Source organism: Bactrocera neohumeralis, chromosome 2 (genome assembly GCF_024586455.1).
Source record: "Bactrocera neohumeralis isolate Rockhampton chromosome 2, APGP_CSIRO_Bneo_wtdbg2-racon-allhic-juicebox.fasta_v2, whole genome shotgun sequence".
In the NCBI taxonomy this organism is placed as follows: domain Eukaryota; kingdom Metazoa; phylum Arthropoda; class Insecta; order Diptera; family Tephritidae; genus Bactrocera; species Bactrocera neohumeralis.
In genome coordinates, this window is record NC_065919.1 from 89,694,784 (window position 1) to 89,717,179 (window position 22,396).

Genomic DNA, 22,396 nt, shown 5'->3' on the forward strand with positions numbered 1-22,396 from the left:
GCAAACGCAATTCCATCAGGCCGACAACTTTCTCATACCCAAATTGGAATCACGTGGTTCTTTTTGGTGCCTACAGCCTGCGATATTTCGCCAAATAAATATGTCAGAAGCATTAAATTTCACAAATAAGATGGTAGAGAAAGGCTTTGGTTAAATACTATCCCTAACCTTCCAATCGTCTGCGATGTCTTGTCGGACTCGATTGATCCTTCCTTTGAGTCTCTTGAGGACTTCCACGTAAATCTTGACGTTGACGGTTTATCCAGGAGGAACAAATTCATGGTGGATGATGACTTTGATGTCAAAAAAGACAATTAGCATCGTTTTCACTTTGGATTTGCTCATTCATCAGCGTACTCTTCCCAGCCCTCCGAAAAGGCCTGGTGCCACCGAAACACACAACTTCTTGCTAAAACAACATCTGGGTAATCCTGCTTGATTATATCAAACGTCTATGTCGCAGATTTCCGAGAGAGAGGAACGCCCTTTACCGAATCCAGTCGGTGCGCGCACGCTCCGAAGTACAGACGCGGCGAAAGATCTCTGAATCCTATTTTCGTTAGTAAGCTTGATTTTTATATAAATAGTTTGTAAAAACAGAATGTAGTAAAAAAAAACTAAGAACAGCCCTTCCTTACTGGTTTCCGCTATATAAACGTATTTCTAAAACTTCATATTAAAATACATAATTAAAAATATAAAAATGTAAAATATATAGAATACATTTTGCAAATAGAAAAAAAAATTAGTAAAATCCTTCTTTATTAATTTCAGAGTTCAAAAACGAGTGGCGGAGCGAAAGGTTGAACGAGTTGTTGAAATGAATTTATTCGCCCAATCTAAATAGTCTCATTAAGTTGAGTGTATGAAAGTGAAACAAAATCCCTCCCACGAACCTCTACCAATCCGCTATCACGAAGATGTCGAAGCATCCAGATAATGATAATCTACGCAACGACATCTACGAAAACTTACCTTGTCAGGCTATGTACAATGATGCTGTACGCAAAATCCAACAACAAAAGTCTGCCCAATCGAACACAAATAATGCCGTCGCTGCAGCGGTGGCCAATAACCCGCTCTCTCAGCAGCTACTATTGAACAATATAAGCAATCAGAATGCAGCTAACTCCAATCCGCACACTAACTCTACCGGCTTGAGCAACAACAAACAACAGCCGTCGCCGCTAACGCTGCAACAGCAGTCGAACAATCGGCATTATGCCGCCACTAATATGTCCAAAGAGATGCTCTACGCCACACCATTGCGCAAATCGGACCGTTACAAAAGCGGCGAACGCTTGCGCTTCAACAGTTCGGGTGCACGTTTGCATGCGAGTGGCAGCAATCACGACACCCATGATACACACGATGCCAAATTGTCCAATCTCATGGAGTACAAGCAACTAAACTCAAAAGACCTAACTCGGCTATGCAGTCGAAATGGCAATGCCATTCCAGTAACCGATCTCGATGATGACATGGCCGTGGATGGTTGCTCGTCGAGCGCATTAGTTGGTGGTTCGCATTACACGAATCAACCTGCCTCATTGCCGCCGCTTCCCAACTCGAACACTCCCAGTCATCAACTGGAGGATCGGCGTATACTTAATTTTCTCAAGGACACTACACAGTTGCAGAAAAAGCTAGAGGTATCTAGCCGGGACTGTCCCAACGCCAGCTTTTCGAATTTGGCTCGAGAGGAACACTTTGCCAATTTAGTGCAACAGAATTTCACCATCGAAGCAACGCGTAACAAGGTAGACTCCAATGCTGAGGGGAATGAAGACCACAGTATGAGTGTCACTGCAGATACTAGTGAATCGGTGTTAACCGAAACTGCGGATAATTTAGAGGTTTTAATGCAGAAAAAGCTTTCGCCTGATAAGGAAGTTAGCGGCATTGCATCGTCATGTGGTTCTCAAAGTCAGACTCTCACTACGCGAAGCGGACAACCAGTGTACATACACCGGGAATGGGTGCTGAAAAAGATAGCGCTATGCTTGGAACAGCGCACCGCAGGCAAGAAGAATATGCCCGGTCTGCTCAGTACTGGGGCAGTAGGCAAAGCCGAAGCCGCTGGTGGTTTTATGGCGGCTCGTGCCAAAGCAGCAGCAATATCCAGCTCTACGTATAACGGTTGCCTCGTATTGGGCTCGAATGGCTCAGGTAAAACTTCGATCTGTCAAGCAATTATGAATGGCAACTCTGGCACAAAAGGCATCCTGAATCGCAAATTACTTGGGTGCTATCTGATCGAATCACAGAACCCGGAATGTCACAGCCTTTCTCTATTTATGCGTAAAATAGTACTACAAGTATTAAGCCATTCTTCATTAATCGCAAAGGATGAATGTCAGCGCGTAATTGATGAAGGCTTTTCCTTTCTGCAGGAGGAGGCCCAACAGCAAGAGTCAAAACTGGATGAGGCAATGAACAATATTACGCTGGACGAAAATGTTGAGGATATTTTAATTGCTGAACTCCGGCGTGGCGCCAATAGCTGTGACATCGACAAACCAGAGCATTTTCAACAAAGACGTACTTCGACTAACAACAAAAAGTCCGGCAATGCCTGTATTATGCGACAAAAATCCGAACCTTCTGCTGCTGAAGAACATTCCGCAATCGATGACAATAAGAAATACAACAATTATGGCACGCATCCTCCTTCGACGGGTAACAAAAGTAATGCTAAAGATCGCAACGAAGATAAAGACAACGATACAGAAAAAGGGAAACGCGCCGATCCAGAAAAGGAGAAAAGCTCGCCTTCAACATCGACCAAATGTAGCCCAGGCAAGAAATCAAAGATACCAGTGAAACTCGGCCGTTCAAGTGCTGTTGCCTCACCAGTTAAAGTGACAGCAGTTCTAACACCAAGTACTGGTGGTACAGCTATTCAACATGGGGGTGGTGAGGATATTGCTGATATGATTAGCGAAGATCTCAAAAATGAGATAGAAGCTGCTATTAATGAGGACAATGTTGATGGCAATAAAGCCATCGAAGAGAATCTGAAATCCGATCGTGATGAAGACGATGAAGACAAGCCCGAGGCAGATAAAAATCTTCAAGAAGATCTCAAGGAATGTAAGAACGCATTTGAAAAAGAGAACATCAATGAAGAAGACAAAGAAAATTGCGAAAATCTAATTGAATTCGAAAAGCTTAACGATCGCGAAATAAAAGACAACTATATACATCCCAGCGGCGCAAACGATAATATGAACACGCTACCACCGCCACTACCCAAGCCGAAAAGTTGCCGGACAGTAATCGCAGATGGTTACTATGAAATGTTGCTCTCAAACCCAGAAATACTGGAGTGTTTGAATGTCGATAGCATTGAGAAAAATCCTGATGAATGCTTTAAAAAGGCATTGCTATTCCCGCTACTCGAGCTTACCCCGCCCAAAACAGCACTTTTGCTGCTGATCGATTCCATCGATGAAAACTATATAAATGAGGGAAATTTGATCACCACTTTGAAGGGTGGAAGAGGCATGTCGACCAGTCACAAGAGTCGCAACGTTGCGGAATTATTATCCAATCACATACACCTCTTCCCTAAGTGGCTCTTTCTGGTGTGTACCACCAAAAAGCAAACTAAACAGATCACACGGATGTTTACAGGTTTTAAGAAGATCACTTTGGATGACTTACGCAAGTCGCATGTTGTGAAAGATGTCCAGGAGTACATAATTAATAGGCTAAACTCGGACTTTAAAGACAGTATTATGCTCACAAAGGAGATAATAGAGTCACTTCACCAATTATATATCAAATCGAATGGTTGTATATTGTATTTGGAGAAAGTATTGAATGGTATAAAAGAGAACTTCTTTAGTTTTCGTGAGATCAAATTGATACCATGCACACTGAACGGCTTGTATTTGTACATTTGTCAGAAGTCGTTCAACAAAAAGCAATACATGAAAATACGGCCACTGCTAAATGTGCTGCTCGCTTCATCTGGTTACGTCGATAAACTTTTCCTCTTTAATTGCCTACGTACACACAATTACGTCATCGATACGGAGGAATTCGAAAAGCGTTTACATCTCATGAAAAACATTGTCGCTTACGATGCGGATCAGCAGCGACTGCGGATATTCCACAATTCCTTCTCCGACTGGTTGGTCGACGTTAAGTTCGCTACGAAAAAATTCATTTGTGACGTTAACGAAGGTCACGTAATGGTCTCAATGTACTATTTGCTGGTAGCCGACACATTGTGCGCAAATAATGTTCGGAAATTTGTATATCATCTCATCAAGTCGGGCGAATATCTCACCAGTCGCAATGTTAATTTGGATATAATACTCATGTTACTCGAATCACGACTGAATTTGAATGATGCATTCTACACGAATCACTTGAACTGCTGTTCGCAATGCGAAAACGATTTCAAGCACGACCCAAACTTTCTACCTAAGACACGCAACATGATTGAGAAATTCCTTAGTAGCGAATTAACTGACGAGTTTTCGCAATTCTTATGTGATTTCTTCAAGCCGAGCTTACCTACAGATGCGAAGATTCTTAAGCTGTTAATTGAAACCGGAATTAATAATGCTGAAGCACAGGTAAGTCGATAAAATAATCTCTAGAACTCACATATATATTTCACAATTTGATAATCTAACCCAATCTAAAATATTACCCAAACATTTTTTAATTCATTTGATAGTCAGGAATATTTCAATAATATCCCGAAAGCTTATTTGGTTTTGGGAATATTGCCATCTGATTCTCATTTTCGATTTGAACAATTTCGATATGTTCATGAATTTTTACCGTGTATTCTCTTTTTCTTCCTTTCAGAACTCGTGCGAATCATCGCTCATGTCTCCCGAGCTGTCGGAGAAATCACAAAATATAGACTTTGAGCTGGCTGACCTGTTGATATCAAGCGAGAAGTCATGCATATTGGAAACTCAACGCCCAACCAGCCCATCGGAGAAGAGCGAGCCACACCACGAGAGTCAAGATGAGAATGCTTCTAGCACGCTGCACCAACTTTCCGACTCCAATCGAATTGAATTGCACAAAGGCAAGGCACTCATACACATCTTGGCTAACGATGGCAATCATCAGCTGCTCGAGCGTGCATTGAACGCATGTAAAGGACCCATCGATCTCGAAATTGAGGACTACAATGGACAGACAGCTTTGAATATTGCCGCGCGCAACGGACATTTAGAGGTTGTTAAATTGTTGTTGAGCTTCTCTCAACCCTGCAACGATGGCACTGGTCGAATGAAGCGCGTCGATGTGAATCACGCTGATAGAGATGGCTGGACACCTTTGCGTTCAGCCTCGTGGGGTGGTCATACAGAGGTTGTAAAGCTCCTGATCTCACATCCCGCATGTAAAATTGATCTAGCCGATAAGGAGGGCCGTACTGCACTGCGAGCAGCTGCTTGGAGTGGACACGAAGACATTTTAAAAATACTTATCGAATCTGGTGCAGATGTGAATTCTGTGGATAGGCAGGGTCGCACCTCTTTGATCGCCGCGTCTTACATGGGGCATTATGATATTGTTGAAATCCTACTGGAAAATGGTGCTAATGTTAATCATCTGGATTTAGATGGACGTAGCGCACTTTGTGTAGCTGCGCTCTGTGGTTCGTCAGGCTATAGCAAGGTTATATCGACCTTATTGGAACACGGTGCCAACACTGACCAGCTGGACAATGACGGCATGTCGCCACTTCTTGTGAGTTCTTTCGAAGGCAATGCCGAGGTGTGCGAGCTTTTGCTTGAAAATGGTGCGGATCCTGATCTAGCTGATTTCATGGGTCGTACACCACTTTGGGCCGCCTGCACTGCCGGACATGCCAACGTTGTAAAATTACTTCTCTTTTGGGGCTGTGGCATCGACTGTATGGACTCAGAGGGACGCACCGTACTTAGTATTGCCTCAGCACAAGGCAATGTCGAGACCGTAAGACAATTACTAGATCGTGGACTAGACGAAACACATCGCGACAATGCCGGCTGGACCCCGCTACACTATGCAGCATTCGAGGGTTTCCATGAAGTATGTCTTCAGCTGCTAGAGTCGGGCGCTAAGATAGACGAGTGCGACAATGAAGGAAAGACTGCGCTGCATCTCGCCGCACAAGAAGGTCGGACTAAGTGCGTACAAATTTTACTCGAAATACATTCGACATTCGTAGACCAAAAGGCACACGATGGCAAGACAGCATTCCGTCTCGCTTGCTTGGAGGGTCACCTTGAGACATTACAGTATTTGCTGAAATTCTGCTGCGATGTGAACGCCAAGGACGCAGACTCACGCACCACACTTTACATACTAGCATTAGAAAATAAACTGGATATAGTTAAGTACCTGCTGGAAGTGACCAACGTAGATGTGAATATACCGGATAGCGAGGGACGCACAGCTTTGCATGTAGCAGCGTGGCAGGGGCACGCCGAAATGGTTAAGATGCTTATAACAATGGGTGAGAACCTCTGACGAAAGATATAAATGAAAATATTCTATGATCCTCTTCAAACTTTTAAGGTAACGCTGATGTCAACGCAATGGACCTAGAAGCGCGCACACCCTTGCATTCGTGCGCCTGGCAAGGCAATCATGATGTCATGAGTATACTGCTTTACTTTGGCGCAATAGCGGACCACGCATGCAAACAAGGAGCAACGGCTTTGGGCATCTCTGCACAGGAAGGACACGAAAAATGTGTGATTGCTTTACTGAAGTACGGTGCCAATCCGTACAAGTCAGACCATTGCGGACGTACACCAATTAAATTGGCAGCCAAATCAAATCGCACAAACATACTGAAGATTTTCGAAAACTTCACGAAAAGTAAACATACACTCAAATTGCAAATTTTTTCCATTTATAATTATTTCCACATTTGACTTCTGCTTCCGTCAGGTGATTCCAATAATCTAGTCGAGCCAGCCAAATTCCACCCGAGCATGCTGCGCTCCCCCGATCAACCACCAGCGTTACCTGCTCATCAAAGCATAGGGCTGGGTGCTCCACCGTACCCGCCGCACGCCTCCGCTCCCTCAGTCTGCTCGGCGGCGACCACGGCCACAGTAAATAACAGTATGAACAACAATAACAACATGCAAGTGCCATCTAACATACTGAATGCATCGACGTCGACACACAGCTCCAACAATTTCTATCAGAACACAATGCAGTCGGATACGAGCAGCTTACACAAGCGAAAAAGCGTAATTTCTAGTCAATCGACAGGTAGCAGCAATGATGTAAGTGCGACATAGTAGTAACCAGAAACACAATTAATAAATCGTTCACTTTAGCAGGCGCCGCTTACGTTCACACAACAACTGCAACGGCAAACCAAACTCAACTCGCGTAACAATCCCTTCGTGCAAAATGCGCCCATCATCAATTCAAAGCATGGCGCCGCCTCAACATCTTCCAACGCAGTCGGCGCAATGCAACAACAATCGAAAGCGCATCATTCACATCGGCATTCACAGTTGCTGCCCGATCTCAACGAGCATCAATTTGGTACGATCGCATTACATAATACATCAAGGCATTCGAGTTTATGCTGCTCATTCATTAATTTTATTCATTTATATTTTGCTACTTTCAGTTTCTGGTATCGGTGCCAATGAGGCTGATCTATATGATATGGAATGCATGTCACCACTGTATGCGACACCACCGCATTCGCCCAGCAGTGAACTGAGCTCACCCGGTCAGCTACCGTCGCTGAATGCATTCGATGAAATCACCGCCGCGTCGGGCAGTTCTCTGGGCAATCACGGCAAGAACAGTAGTTCTGGTGGCAAATCAGTACTACCAGATAATCATTTCGCCCGAGATACACATATGCGTATAATTCTGGGAAATTTAAAGGAAACCCAGCCCAGCTCATCTAGGTAAGAGCAGCGATAACGGGTTTAAATATTGCGTTTATATTTGTATATAATTTACTTGAATTTGCTGGCAGTGTTAGTTAAGTTTTAAAGACTACTATATATTATATTTGCTGAGAGTTTTTTTCAATTTGGAGGCCGTCATTTAAATGTATTAGTTCGATTTATGAACATTTGTATATACACTCAGTCCTTTTTTTACGCGACCTCTTTTTACGCTATTTCACTTTAACGCGGTTATTTTTGCAGCGCAAATTCCTTTTTTTACGCGAATTTCTCACTTTAACGCGATTGCTTTTTTTCGTTTTTTGCTTGATCTTAAACTTGCAGCAGAATTGGAAAATTATTTTGTAGCAAATGATACTGATGCCGAACGTGCACGAATTTTTCAAAAAGAATTGAGTCTCTGCATGTTAAGATATAAAGAACTACATCGGAATTTATTGGGTCCAAAAAGAAGCATTCAAACAAAATTAACTGAATTTACATATGGTACAAAACTCAGTCGGAAATGCTAAGAAATCAGAACATCAATCCATAGCTCTTACTATTGATTCTGGTACAAATTCTAGTGATCTCAGTGCCGGCCATCAAAATAAGCGGCTAAGAATAATTTAAACTACGGATAATGACAGTGATTAAACAGCATTCAACGGTTTTTTCAATAAATCTACCTATTTTCTATTTTCTTCTGTTTTATATATGGTTTTTGTTTTTTATTTTTTAGTTTGTTATGAATGAATAAATCATAAGTCTGAAATTTGAAACTTATTGTATTGTTTTTGAATATTTTTTTGCGCGTATATTATGTTATACGCGATATTTTTTATATTCGGATCCAATTCGTCAGTTAATATTGGAAAACTAACCATTTTTACGCGATTTTTTTTTACGCGATTAGTGGCAGAACCAAAAATCGTGTAAAAAAAGGACTGAGTGTACATATATTACTGTGTGCTTAATTGATGTCTTCTCCTTTGCAGCAAAAGCAAACGCAGCGGAATCACTACAAATCCAGCAATGCGTCTAATTCGGAGCCGCTTTGATTCTGCCGCTCAACTAATACGGCGCACCAACAACATGCTCTCCTCAAACAGCAATCAGGGATCCTCAAGCATCGGCGTGAAATCGGGCACATTTCAGTGGCGCAAGGAAAGCCAAATGTAAATTGCTGACTGCGATGCTAAAGCATTTTATACGTTAAGTTTGCATGTAAACAGTTAACTGCACTGGCAAGCATAATTAGAGAAGTTTGAATCGATAATTAGTCAAGAATGTATTTCCTTTAATTAAGTATGAGCGATTACGATTTTATTTGTGATAATTTATTGTTTAATTTGGAGTTAAGTTGTAATTTATTTATGTTTATTCTTGCTTCTAAGTAAACAATTTAACGATATAAATTCTATATTATTTTCCAATGCATAAGTTAAACGACTATTTTACATTACATACATTCATACATATAGACATGCACTAGTTTTAGACTAAAAAACCGAAAAATAAGGAATTTAGGTGGAAATCGAGACACGGGCACATTAAATTATTGGACAATTTAAATCGAATGTACTATGTAGTTTACTGTTACATTTTAAACAAACTCACCGCATTTTTGTGGCAAACAAAAATTACATACATACCTACATACATGAGTTGATGAAGCATAATAGACACTAGAATTTTATGCACTGATAAACAGGTAATCTTTAAAATAAAGTTGCACACGAGAAATCATAAAGTTTAAGTGTATTTAAAAACGAAATAAAAGTAAATGTAAAGGAACCAATATCAACGGAATTTCGAAAATTGGATTTTACATATAATTAATTAACTAGAAATAATTAAAATTATTATACACTGAGTTTATCGAAATGTCGAAGAATTTAGAGGCCTGCGAAAACACAACTGAACTTCTCTTAGGAAGCAATATTCGTATTTAATGTATACAAAATATGTAAAACATCAAACATTACAGGGTTGATAAAAAAAATTATATTGCGCACCTTCACTTTTATGTTGTGGAAATTATCCGAAACCTATTTATTTATTATATTCTATATTTTTGTATACCCATATCCAATAAAATCAAAGCCCAAAATTGCAGAAATCCCGTAATACGGAATGTTAATATAATGCGTGGTTTTTTTTTATATTTTTCCTGGTTTTTCTTTATAAAATGTATTTTTGTATTTATCATTAGTTAAATAAAAATTATACTTTCACTAAAGAAGGTTCGAAAATAATTCAAGCGCTTGCATGTTCTACCCTGAAGCATAATACATTTTATTTTTGATCTCCTAATAAATAAATTAGCAATATTTAGATATAATCCCGTTTTTTTAATTTTTAACACCTTCAAAGGAATATTATGTAAATTTTGGGGTGGTTGTAAGGGCTTTTTCTGTATAAGTACCACTAATTTGGGATATAATGTGAACTTAAATTTATTATTAGGAATGAAACAGCGACATATAAATTAAAAAATGGAGCGGAAATACATGCATATTCGATTAAAACTACGACCATGAGTTAAACACATCTCTGTTTTGTCGTTTACTATTTCACTGGATTTTAAAATATATTTAATTTCAGGATCCCCTTATTATGATTGGTTTCGTTATTACGAATGTTTTGTATTTTACAATTTAGGAGACTATTGTAAATTATTTGTCTTTTAATATCAAAATGTCAATATTCCTTCACGGTCACGAATCACGGATTAAATGCAAGTACTAACTTCTATATTCACAATTGGTTAGGTTTTTCAACAGACAAATTCCAGCTCCAAGCCATCATGGCGGATGCTCTTTACATATTGCATCAGAATTTCTATCACACTTCAAATTAGGAAAACCCCAACCAAAGAAATGTACGAATATATAAAACATACAAACATATTTCTATATACATATATGTATATTGCAATAATAATTCGAAACTCCAAACAAATTTGTTCTATTATATTCTAATACCCCTTAGTAGTTTTTCCACGTTGCTTTTTGCTTACAGTGAACACCCTTTGGGATAAAATTGTATGCGAAATAAATTTGCTATTTGCCTTCGTTAATTAACCGTTGTAAATTGTAGATTATAAATCTGACTAGCTTACTGTAAAATTTTAAAACGCTAATAGCGATGTGTTGAAGCGATAGGTAGACGAATGAATCTTCCTCGTGAGATATAGCAAATCTTCTAAAGGAGCAATAAGGCATTTTTTGAGACATTAAAGCTAGTTTGGATCATAGTCTAAATTTCTATTTCTGTCTTTCCCTACATTTGGTAGCATCGCCTTTTCCTCCTGCCAGATTCATCACACTTAATTTTCGTCTTTAATAATTATACAATAGTATTATATTTATATATACATATACATATAGACGCAAATGCATTACTATTTTTCTATAAACACATTTTCCAAAGCAAACTAAAATATTGCAGATAAAAGGCTACATGCGCGGTATACCACATACATACATATATAATACAGTCATAGTCGTACTTATACATAGTCTTTATTTAAACCCCTTTTTCCCGTAAGTTACACAAACTGAAAATTGATTGAAGTTTCCGATGATATTATGAGTCGTCACGATAAATAAACTGTACATAAGAACTTATGTATCTTTGAATCATTACATTGAAGGTGTAAAGCACGCAGCTAACGATCTTTGCATTGAAAAGATTTGAAGTCGTTGGTTTGTGCGGAAATACATTACGTAAATTACTGTTAACATGGAGTATCATATACATATATACAAATATATTTAAAATAACAAATCAGAGGAAGAAAAGAGATAACTGGAGAAATATTAAGTATATAAAATTATTTAGCACTATGCATATGCAGATACATACATACATACATATATGCATATTTCAGCATTATTGCAAAAGTTACAATGCACTGGTTAATGGTGTTTGAATTGAAAAGAAATTTAATTTGATTACCTATTGGCATTTGTAGGGAAGTAATACAGGAAATTTAACAAAAGTTCTTGATGTAAATTCCATGACTTTGAAATTGTTTAAAACTAAATTTACATTCTGAGAAACGTACGGTACATTTAAAATTTATTTAATAAAAAGTTTAAGAAATAACTATATACAAAACAAGTAGAGTTTGATGATTACTAGAAAAAAAAAAATAAATTATATATTTGTTTTTGATTTGGTTACATAATAGACTACCTCCTAGTAAGTATGTTGTTAGACAATATCCAATTGATTGATTCATTTCATATTTATAGTTTTAATTATACTTCAACAAATTGAGAAACAGTTCATTTATTGCTATCTACAAGTATCTTAGGATTGGCTACTCGAAATACATTTGGCACCATGCCGGCTAATGTGGTAAAAAGTTCCTCTGAAATATCATGTGGCAAAAGCAATTGTAATGTGCTAAAATTAAAAAGAAAACAACAACAGTTCACAATATCGATTTTTGAAAGTATATTAAAGAAATACCTCAGTTCCGCACCACCCCACGACGCCGATTCAATCATGAAGCCTTTGGCGCACTTAAACACCAGCTCAGCCCTCCGCATGCACCACTGTACTGTCATATCCTCAGACATTTCATGACGCATCAGCGCAGGAATTGTTAGCGTCGTAACATCATGCCGGCTAGCTGTCTTTAATATATTACGCAAACCCAATATAACGGGATGGCGAGAATTAATCTCACTAGGGCTATTGATGGGTTCGTCGGAAATCAAATGAAAAATAACATGCGATTGCGAAAGGTTTGAATGCTTGGTAATAAAGAAATCACCAGTTTTTAGCTTTGTGGTGGCCATTTTTGTTGGAGAGCCTCCTGCACTACCAGACCCAACTGTACCTGTATTCAACGGTATATCATTATTTCCAGGGCCTGAACTATTGCTGTTCACACTTGGTGACGTGGAATCATTAACACTTAAATTGCATATTTGTTTTTCGATCTTTTCCAGCTGATTGTCTATCTGCAAAACATATATTACGAACTTAGATAATTTCCAAAGAATTTCTACCTTTTTTACCTGTTCAAAATGAAACTCGGTGGACATGTTGGCATTTTTAATAATACTCCTATTGGCCTGTGCCTGGATGGACGGTGTAAGAACAACTACACCACAAAGGGAACTTGAATACAAGCCCAATGCCATATTTAGGCCATTTAAACTGCACGCAAGTTTTAAACATTAAAATATATTTAATTTAAAAACTCGTACCTTACCTTTCATCAATATGCAGTGGACTGCAGAGATCTGTAACATCGGCACTTAATATGCGTATATTGTGCATGTGCTTAAGTTGAGAGCCTAAATGTATTGTGAAACTCTCTTCCATCGACGGCTGCTGTGATATAAACATAGATGAGCGATTTCCTAATGGGGTAGCCGCCGGAGATGTCTCAAATATTTTTCCCACTTGGCACGTAATCCAATCTCGATATTCATTGCGTTGATGTCCTCGTTTCGCTTGTAACTCAGACTCGTAGCGTTGTCTTATATAATTTTGGGTGCTGTATTGTTGTGCTAAAAGGTTATTTATATCCTGTAAGCATACAAGTAATTTAACAAAGTTTAATATAAAGCAAATATTACACACATCCGATGTAGTGGTTATGTCCAATTGTTTTATTTTATTATCCATTTCTTTTTGCTGTGTTGAGTTAAGGGTTTCAACTTCTTCATCCATTAGAGTAATCATATCTGAAATAACTTTTGCATAAGCTCTTTCACGTTTCAAAATCTCTTCCAACGAAGATGAGTGTACTAGCCTTTGGACCAAATTAAAATCATAGACACCAATATACAGATATTTTAATTTGTAAAGAATTTACCGATGGAAACTTTGAGCGAATATATCCTCGTCGCTTGGTCCAATGCGATCTGCGAATTGTATTATTTCCTCTTTATAATGCCGCTCCGTTTTACGTATCACTGCTTCCAAGTCCAGCTCATTATTCCCTGCATTTTCAAACAGTCGTTCGGCAAACTTATCCAAATAAATTTGATTCGCATTTATTATGAACTTTCGCAGTGCTGTTTTTACCTCTACAATATAATTTAAATATACATTCACTCTCACTTTATAAATTATATTATCATATCTGTTTACTTTCGTGTTCATCCAGGTAACGCTGCATTGTATCCATGCCATTTAATAGGCGTGTAACTAACTCGTCCACACATTCATCCCCACGTTCAAAAGGAAGCTCAATATTAATACTTGCTTCACATTCTTTGTTTTCGTGATTATTATATTTATATATAAACTTAACAATATTATCCGCCATTGTGTAAAATATTAGACGAATTAATGTAAATAAACCTTGCCCGTAATTCTGTTTATCAACAAAAACTCCCATAAAATACTTGAGAGGAACGTCAAAAATATATGTTTGGGAAGACAAGCTATAATTTGATTAAGGGTCTTCCATTGAACGTACCATAAGTAAGAACGCACTTACACATGAAGACTTTTGTTGCTAATTAGACAGGGCTTACACACAAAAGGTTTTGTTGCCCATCATCGAAACATTTATGTGCTGAACACATGTTTCATAAGCAAATTTTATCCTTATGTATTCTAAAATCTCAAAATTTAATTCTGCATATTTGTGTACATATATCCACACTAAATACAAAAAGTAGATGTTAAAAATCAAATTTTCGTGTATATTGTAAATATTCTTCTGAAACCGAGCGCAATTGCAACCATTGAAAGAAATTCCCACAGCGGGTTCAACATTACCGGTTTTCAACAGAATGTTTTTCGGCAAATTTCTGTTATTTCGGAGATCTAACTCTGCTTGGATCGGTAAGTGGTAGTCTGGAAGAATACCAATATGAAAAATAATGCCAAACTACGTTGCAGAAAATTATTAGGAATAAGAACATAAAACTCGAGCACGAGAGACTCGATCCCTTCGTCTCTTTTCGTGGCGCTTTGCAATCAAAAACGCAGGGCGGGCGATAAAAGTCTTTGTGTGTGAACGCAGTCTAACAAATCCAATATTTTACTAATATCATGTTCAGACCGACACTTAATCACACGATTTCGGCTGTTGAGTGATTTATCCTACTAATCCTATAAATTTATCAAGACATACAAAAATGACAGTTCAAAATCACTTCATCGAAGTGTGATCTATATGAGCCTTATCACACGAAGCAACTTTTGTTGCGGCAACTCTTGGTTTATAGGCGAGGGGGCGACGAGGAGAGGAGAATCGCGCCGAGTTTCCCGTGTTCAGCAACTCGCTTTGTGTTCTTATTCGTAACAGTTCGCTGCGACGTTTTTCGGCATTCGTGTTCTTTCTTTCGTAGTACATAGTTGCATTTGCGTATATATTTTTGAAATTAATATTTTGAATATATTTAAAAAATTTAATTTCATCTTTTGGTAAGTAATTTGCAAATATGTATACAAATATACATAATATAATATAATAAGTGTGACGAAAAAATCGAATTAATTAACGATATTGTGAAATGTATGGATGAAGCCATACAAATTGATTCAGACGATAGTAAGAAGGGTGATATATCTTTGTTTTAATAAATAAAATGTATTTCTTAATTGACAGAGCTGATTAATATATGTATGTGATAGAGTGGCCCAAATACCTATAAGGAAAAAGAAGCGACAATGGGTTAAAGTAAAGAGTAGACAATGGGTTAAAGTAAAGTGAAAGAGAATGAGAAAAAAACTCGAGCAGAGTTGCGCAACACAAGTTGCTCGTGTGAAGGTAATGGGCAACAGCAAAAGAGAATCGCCCGAGAATCAGCAACAAAAGTTGCTTCATGTAATCGCAAACTATGTCGACTGGTGCGTTGGAATATTTATGGATTGTCCAGTGAGAATTTCATGACATTTCAAAATATTGGAAGTGAAGTTATTGCGTTTTAAGTGTCAGCATGTTTGTGTTATCGGTGCGAAAATGAGCTTCGAACAAAGAGCCAACATTCAATTTTGTTTTAAAATTGGTAAAACTTTTACCGAAACGTTTCTATTGATGAAACAAGTTTATGGCGATGATTGCCTGTCCCGTAACAGAGTGCACGAGTGGTTTCAACGTTTTCAAAGTGATCGTAAGAATATAAATGACGGATCAACATGTGGGCCACTCAAAATCCGTGATCACCGGTAATTCCATCGAAACTGTGCGTGAATTCACTAAAAATCAGCCGAAATCATAATTGAAATTCATGAAAATGGATTTAAACATCCCCAAAATATCGATTTATTGCATTTTGACCGAACATTTGGGCTTACGAAAGGTGTGTGAACGGTTTGTTCCGCACAAATTGACTGACGACCAAAAATTGCTCAGAATCCAACATTCGAAGGACATCATTATAGAGGTCAAAAAGGATAAAAACTTCCTTTACAATATTGTGACTGGTGGTGAAACGTGATGTTTCCAATATGATGCCGAAACGAAACGACACCGGACGAGCAGAAACCCAAAAAATCGCTCATGGAGAAGTAAAAAGTTAAGACAACGCTAATTAGTTTTTATGATTCCAAGGGTATTGTCCACAAAGAATTTGTTCCACCCTGCCAAAACGTGAATGCGGTATTCTACCTTGGTGTTTTGGAGCGTTTGGTGAGCCGTATTCGACCTGTTCGGCCCGAATATCGTGAAGATGAAAGTTGGCGTTTGTTGCACGATAATGTGCCATCTCATCGATCGACGCTTGTGACCGATTATTTGACCAAAAATCATATTTTAACCATTAACCACTCCCCGTATTCACCTGATATGGCGCCTTGCGACTTCTTCCTTTTCGGAAAAATGGATTTGCCTATGAAAGGAAAACGTTGTGCAGACGTAGAGGCTATTCAAAAGGCTTGCACCGGCATACTGGCAGCCATACCGGCCAACGAGCTAAAACACTCGTTCGACATGCTTTTGGACCGTGAAAAAAACTGTATTGAAGCAGAATATTTAAAAAAAAAAATAAATTGATTTTGCCGAAAAAACCATTTGTTCTGTTTTTTTTTTAAGTCCTGTTTACTTTGGAACGCACCTTGTAGTCTCATATCTTTATATTCTAATACAAATTATAACCAACAATAGAAGTATTACTAATTATGCCCTGGACAGAGAGTATTAAGTTTATCACGAGAAATGGGCTAACCGCTATTGTGGGTCTTCAAACGAAGCAAGCCGCTAACATAATACTTGTTTTTAAAGATGAACATCCCGTTTTTTGTCGGCCAGCATTATTTTTTTGAAGCGCTACCGATGTCCGTCAGTACAAAGGATCTATGGACACCACGGTGTTGAACCAACCATAATAATTTTAATTCATATTTATTATACAAATTTATTTACGGATTTGTCATCTTCACGTTAAAATAAGTCAAATATGATATTATTATTTTAATTTAAAATATAAATTTCTTAAACTGTACCTTTTCCAAAATTTCCGACTGATGTACTGATTACTGTGGGGCATTTGAGGTGACCGGATAACGATTTTAATTTCAAAAGTTCTCCACGTACAGCCCCTTTTTTATTTTAGTAAATGGTTTGACCCCTACACCCCTTGACTACAATACAAGAAATTTTTACTTTGGTTTTAGCTATCCACAATTAGCAAGAAACCGTCAACTTCACAGCCGCAAAATGTTTGTAAACTAGCTCTAGAGATAAGTGACACCAGTTGCAATATATCATGGCACAACATACTTAAACTCTTTCTTTACTCAATTTGTATTAATCATGCTTGATGTTGTTGGTTGAAGAGTTACTCCCACGGTAGAGGGATGGTTACTCCTTCAGCCTCTGTCGCAACAGGTTTACGTTTCTAAAGATACTGAATTTTGCAATGAGTATCGATTTTTAAAAACTAGGTTAAGTTCAGATACACACCCCTATACAGAATGTTCAAGTTCAAAGACTTGGTTACGTCAACAACTACAGAATGTCAACAATCGCCTGCATGCATGAATGACACATTCGCTATGCTCCGATTTAAAATCTTAAATAAAACTGAAAACCATCACGAAATATAGGCTGAGACCAAATAATTAAAACAAGAAATCTTCTTGAATACTTGCAAACTTTATTAAAAAAATAAATGTCAGTACAAGTACATTACAATAAAAAATATATGTATATCATGCGCCAAGTGGCTCCAGTTGTAACCTGCAATATATTTTACAAAACTTACCGCAGATGGTCGGACTAACTTCGCCTCTACTTTCTGTCCCAAAAGTATGCATCCGGTATTCCCGTTTCGAAGCTCTATTCACGTGGCAAAGATGAGAATGCACACACAGCACTTGGCAGCGATCTTGCAACAAAAATTGTTAAAATTACTTTGCGGCAAATCAAAAGTTTCATGTATTTCAAAACACTATTTTTTTTAATATAACTACATTGGTTAACATATCTCGAGATAAGCCTTTTTCCATCTAACTGACAACTCCAAAATCACCTCTTCTACGAAATGGTGAACACACTTTATGAAGAAAACTGAGTCTATGGTCCCAAGACAGTGAGTCCCTAATCAAATAAATTTTTTTCAATTCACTTGTCTGCGTCTCAAAAAGTGCTACACACGATATGCACATCTTTCCTTAAATGTATGTTACTGCACAGTCTTTGTGTAAAGTATATATTTCTCTATATGTATAAGTTTACAATTATTAAAGATTGTATTCTTCAGTAAAAAAATGATTCCAGTGAGAACTTAATCGAAGTTTTTAAGACATAGATTATCAATATCAGGTAATTTTTAATGATAAAAGATAACTAATTTAAGAAATTTGATTCAAATTATCCTGTCAATTATTGATAATTTCTTTGATTGCTACATCTATCCAATCTGGTTAATTTGTAAGATAAATTTCCTTACAGACTTTCTAACATCAAACCTTGTGGGTATGACAAATATTTGACAATAAATACAATACAACTAAACTTATTCTAAAAACTTATTTGAATATTTTACAGAAAATCTAAAACATTAGATATAACACTAGATTAGGTATGAAGTGTGGGAGGATCTGACTACATTTTATGTGCATAATTTCAAGGAGTTGATTCAGCATAGAAAATCAATCCAAGAAACTGTGAAAAAAAACTATTTTAATATAAAGTTGTATTTCTCCTCTTTTAAATTTTTCATTTTCTATTACATAATCATCCTCTTCATCAAATTATCTGTTTTGTTCGAAATATATGTGGAAGTTTGTCTTAACTTTTTTAATATTTAATACTCGTCTCTCTCTTGCATTTGATCCTTAAAATTTTCATCTTTAAAACTACGTACGATAGGTACTTATTTTGCTGATGTGGTAAAATGCCTACACATGAGTAACTTCTTCGTATCTGTGTATAAGTATTCATATATGTAACTGTTGCTTATATAATCATCATCGTCATTCCTCTCCCTTCCTCTCGACCACCTGTGCTTCAAATTGTTCCTGGGGTATCTCATCACATTCTGCTTTAAATTTTCTGACCTTTATTCTTTTCAACTGAAACTGTTAATTCTGCTGCTTTCGTGGCTGTTTAAGTTTTCTTATATGTAACTTTTCGATTGCTTGCTTTAATCTTTACGAATGTGACCTGGCTCAATTTTACGACCTATAAATGTTTATAAATAAGAAATCATTTATTGACATTCAAAAATAGCTTTGAATCTTTTAGTTCTATAATTAAAATTAGTGAAATTAAAATTTTAATATATATTGTACCACAGATCTGCACTAGAGAATTAATAAAGAAATTAAATTATAAGTCGGGATAACTACACTTATTTATGCTCAAGAATTTTTCATCAAGATCTATCACGATTCAAATGTGATTTATCCTTGAAGATTTCGAAAGTCGAAATACTATTATCTCGCCAAAAATGTATCTCCACTATCTACAAATCATAATAAAAATTAAAACCTAATAATTAATTTTAAACATAAAATGTGTTACAAAGAACGATAAATAGAAATGTTAAAGCTAAAACCAAAACTCACCTTAGTATCTTCTGTTACCTCCACCACCTCCCATAGCATTGGGACCACCAAAGTTGCCCTGATTACCGAAATTACCTCCTTGATTGCCTGGAATGCCATAACGGTAAAAAAGTTTTTATTTAATCGAATGCAATTTATATTTTTTTTTATCTCGTGTGGGATTTAAATTTAGTGTGTTCATTTAGATTTTGTTCCAAATACATTTTCATCAACTTATGATACCCACGGGACATAAATTAACAACGATATTATATTTGCATTGCTCTTACAGCCTCGTAACGCCGTATGAAATTATTGAATTAGTTTATACGGAGCTGGGACTGTGTAAAAACTTTAGTGTGTATGTGAAGATAAATTTATTACATACCCATTTTGTTGCCAAAATTGCCTTGATTGTACGGCTGCGAACGATTATTGCTACCATAGTTGCCGCGTTGGGGACCACCGCCGTAGCTTTGTTGATAACCACCTCCAAAATCGTTCCCCCAGTTACCGTTGTTGGCTGGTCCATTATTTCCAGGGCCACCAAAATTCGAAGGACCGTTATTCCAGTTACCTCCACTATTGCCATTATCCCAAGGACCTACACTATTGTTATTCCAACCACCCCCTCCTCCATTGCTATTGAATCCTCCGCCAAAGCCATTATTTCCACCCCAATTGTCGTTGCCTCGGTTGTTACCACCCCAATTGTTTTGATTGCCCATCATTCCACCCCCCATATTGCTACCACGACCCATATTTCCACCTCGACCTCCACCACCACCTTGTTGTCGATTCATGTCCTGTTTGGGTAATGCTTTCTTTACGTCTAGAGCCTTGCCTTTGATGTTGTGGGTTTTTTGCACTGAAAGATTTCAAAATAATTATATATTAATAACAAAAACGTACATATTTTTAAGAGAAAACATTTAATTTAGTGTTTTTGTACCGAGGCCGCGTGTTACACAGAATTTAAACATTGAAATGCACATTCGCATAACATAGCTTAAGCCGACGCTGTCTATAATCTCACAGTTTTATTTTATCAACCAGTTGAAAGAAAGAAATTCAGACTAGTTTTGAGGAAACTGTGTAAAACTATAAAATGTATGGAATATGTAAAAAAAAAAAAATGCATTTTCTTTTAAGCAAGAATTTATTTTAATAATTGTAACGAGGCTGCGTGTTACACTGAATTTGGTATTAAGTATTCGCATAACATAGCGTTAGCCGACGCTGTAATTTATTTCACAGTTTTATTTTTTTCAGCAACCAAAAACTGAACAAATTATTTTAGCTGCTGTATCAGGGAACTGTGGTTCACATTTATCAAATGTTGCATATACATTTTCATCGATTCTTCATCATTTAAAAAATCAACAAAATATAATATATGTCTAATTTTAATCTTACAGTCGTGAAACGCCGCATAATGTTATTGAAATACATATGCGGAGCTGGGACTGTACCTTATAACACAAAAAAATTGGTGTAGATACACAAATATGTATAATATAATATATGATGAACTATTTACTTACACACAATTTTATCAACTGGGTCATAGTCATCGTATTCAATGAAAGCGAATCCGCGTTTTTTGCCAGTTTCCTTGTCGATGACTATATTCACATCTGTTATCTTTCCGTATTGACCAAAATAATCTCTGAGGCATTGTTCATCATGTTCATCCTTTAGCCCACCAACAAATAATTTTTTTACAGTTGCACCAGCATGTGGATTATCAATATCTTGACGTGGAACTGCGCGTTTTGGTTCTACAACACGGCCATCAATCTTATGGGGGCGTGCATTTTGTGCATCATCAACCATAGTAGATCTCGAATAGGTGATAAACCCAAAACCACGTGATCGTTTCGTTCGAGGATCCTTCATCACCACCACATCCACTATTTTACCCCATTTTTCAAAATGTGATTTAAGTCCATCATCCGTAGTTCTATAGTCTAATCCTCCAATAAATAGTTTTCGTAGGCATTCTGGCTCATTAATTTCCTCCTAAAAACGAAATCGATTTTTCAATAGCATGTATACAGAAAACAAAATGGCCGATAAGATCTTTCACCTTCTCGAACATTTTCTGTGCAAATGAATTCGTGCCTATTTTACTTACATCATTATAATCTCCATTATTTCCATTTTGGTTGCAATTATCTTTTTGGTTACTCATTTTTACCATTTATAACTTTATATTAATATTTATTATAATTTTCACAATTACGCAAGTTTGCAAGTTTAAGGGCACACAACTGAACAACTCAAAGCCAAAAATCCGAATGAATTCGTTCGAATAGATTCGTTTTTTCTACACTATTCTTTCAATATGGCTGCTACGGAAGTGGGTGGAACTGTCAGAGAAAAATGATAATGTAGTGCTACCATATCGGTGTAATTTAAGTTTGAAATTCCAAGTGATTTATAGCAAACTCTCGCAAATATTGAAAGAAGAAATATTTGAATGCATTGAATTGAGGCAATATGAGATTTAAATTTTATGGTATTCAAGGCTGATT

General features: G+C 37.1%; 3 protein-coding genes across 6 annotated transcripts; 1 reads left to right on the top strand and 2 right to left on the bottom strand.

The window, feature by feature from the left end:
* Window positions 1–774: 774 nt before the first annotated feature.
* LOC126751472 (uncharacterized) lies at window positions 775–11,708 on the top strand. Of its 2 annotated transcripts, none has more exons than XM_050461763.1 (7): window positions 775–4,589; window positions 4,828–6,475; window positions 6,538–6,843; window positions 6,916–7,259; window positions 7,314–7,527; window positions 7,616–7,904; window positions 8,885–11,708. In XM_050461763.1, exons 1-7 carry the CDS (start codon window positions 921–923, stop codon window positions 9,066–9,068), a joined length of 6,654 nt encoding a protein of 2,217 aa, XP_050317720.1. In that variant the 5' UTR covers window positions 775–920; the 3' UTR covers window positions 9,069–11,708. The 2 variants fall into 2 exon arrangements, with proteins under 2 accessions (XP_050317720.1, XP_050317721.1); XM_050461764.1 differs by having other exon boundaries at window positions 7,317–7,527.
* A 409-nt stretch (window positions 11,709–12,117) lies between these two features.
* On the bottom strand, window positions 12,118–14,282 carry LOC126751478 (protein C12orf4 homolog). The gene is made up of 7 exons (XM_050461781.1): window positions 14,007–14,282; window positions 13,729–13,942; window positions 13,494–13,665; window positions 13,120–13,439; window positions 12,923–13,064; window positions 12,369–12,865; window positions 12,118–12,302 (listed from the first exon to the last, which is right to left on the bottom strand). The coding sequence occupies exons 1-7, from the start codon at window positions 14,254–14,256 to the stop codon at window positions 12,182–12,184; spliced, it is 1,716 nt and encodes a 571-aa protein (XP_050317738.1). The 5' UTR covers window positions 14,257–14,282; the 3' UTR covers window positions 12,118–12,181.
* A 3,663-nt stretch (window positions 14,283–17,945) lies between these two features.
* Window positions 17,946–22,168, bottom strand: LOC126751488 (heterogeneous nuclear ribonucleoprotein A1). Of its 3 annotated transcripts, none has more exons than XM_050461801.1 (5): window positions 21,997–22,168; window positions 21,404–21,881; window positions 20,248–20,727; window positions 19,881–19,967; window positions 17,946–18,196 (listed from the first exon to the last, which is right to left on the bottom strand). In XM_050461801.1, exons 1-4 carry the CDS (start codon window positions 22,060–22,062, stop codon window positions 19,882–19,884), a joined length of 1,110 nt encoding a protein of 369 aa, XP_050317758.1. In that variant the 5' UTR covers window positions 22,063–22,168; the 3' UTR covers window positions 17,946–18,196; window position 19,881. The 3 variants fall into 3 exon arrangements, with proteins under 3 accessions (XP_050317758.1, XP_050317757.1, XP_050317759.1); XM_050461800.1 differs by having other exon boundaries at window positions 17,946–19,494; XM_050461802.1 differs by lacking the exon at window positions 17,946–18,196 and adding an exon at window positions 19,408–19,777.
* Between the last annotated feature and the right edge of the window lie 228 nt (window positions 22,169–22,396).

Coding starts and splice junctions, on each gene's coding strand:
- LOC126751472 (XM_050461763.1), top strand. CDS start 921: ATGTCGAAGCATCCAGATAATGATAATCTACGCAACGACATCTACGAA. Junction 7,260..7,313: donor CGACAGGTAGCAGCAATGAT/GTAAGTGCGACA, acceptor CGTTCACTTTAG/CAGGCGCCGCTTACGTTCAC. Junction 7,905..8,884: donor ACCCAGCCCAGCTCATCTAG/GTAAGAGCAGCG, acceptor TCTCCTTTGCAG/CAAAAGCAAACGCAGCGGAA.
- LOC126751478 (XM_050461781.1), bottom strand. CDS start 14,256: ATGGGAGTTTTTGTTGATAAACAGAATTACGGGCAAGGTTTATTTACA. Junction 13,943..14,006: donor TTACCTGGATGAACACGAAA/GTAAACAGATAT, acceptor ATTATATTGTAG/AGGTAAAAACAGCACTGCGA. Junction 13,440..13,493: donor ACATAACCACTACATCGGAT/GTGTGTAATATT, acceptor GTATGCTTACAG/GATATAAATAACCTTTTAGC.
- LOC126751488 (XM_050461801.1), bottom strand. CDS start 22,062: ATGGTAAAAATGAGTAACCAAAAAGATAATTGCAACCAAAATGGAAAT. Junction 21,882..21,996: donor ATAATGGAGATTATAATGAT/GTAAGTAAAATA, acceptor TTTCGTTTTTAG/GAGGAAATTAATGAGCCAGA. Junction 20,728..21,403: donor CCCAGTTGATAAAATTGTGT/GTAAGTAAATAG, acceptor GAAATCTTTCAG/TGCAAAAAACCCACAACATC.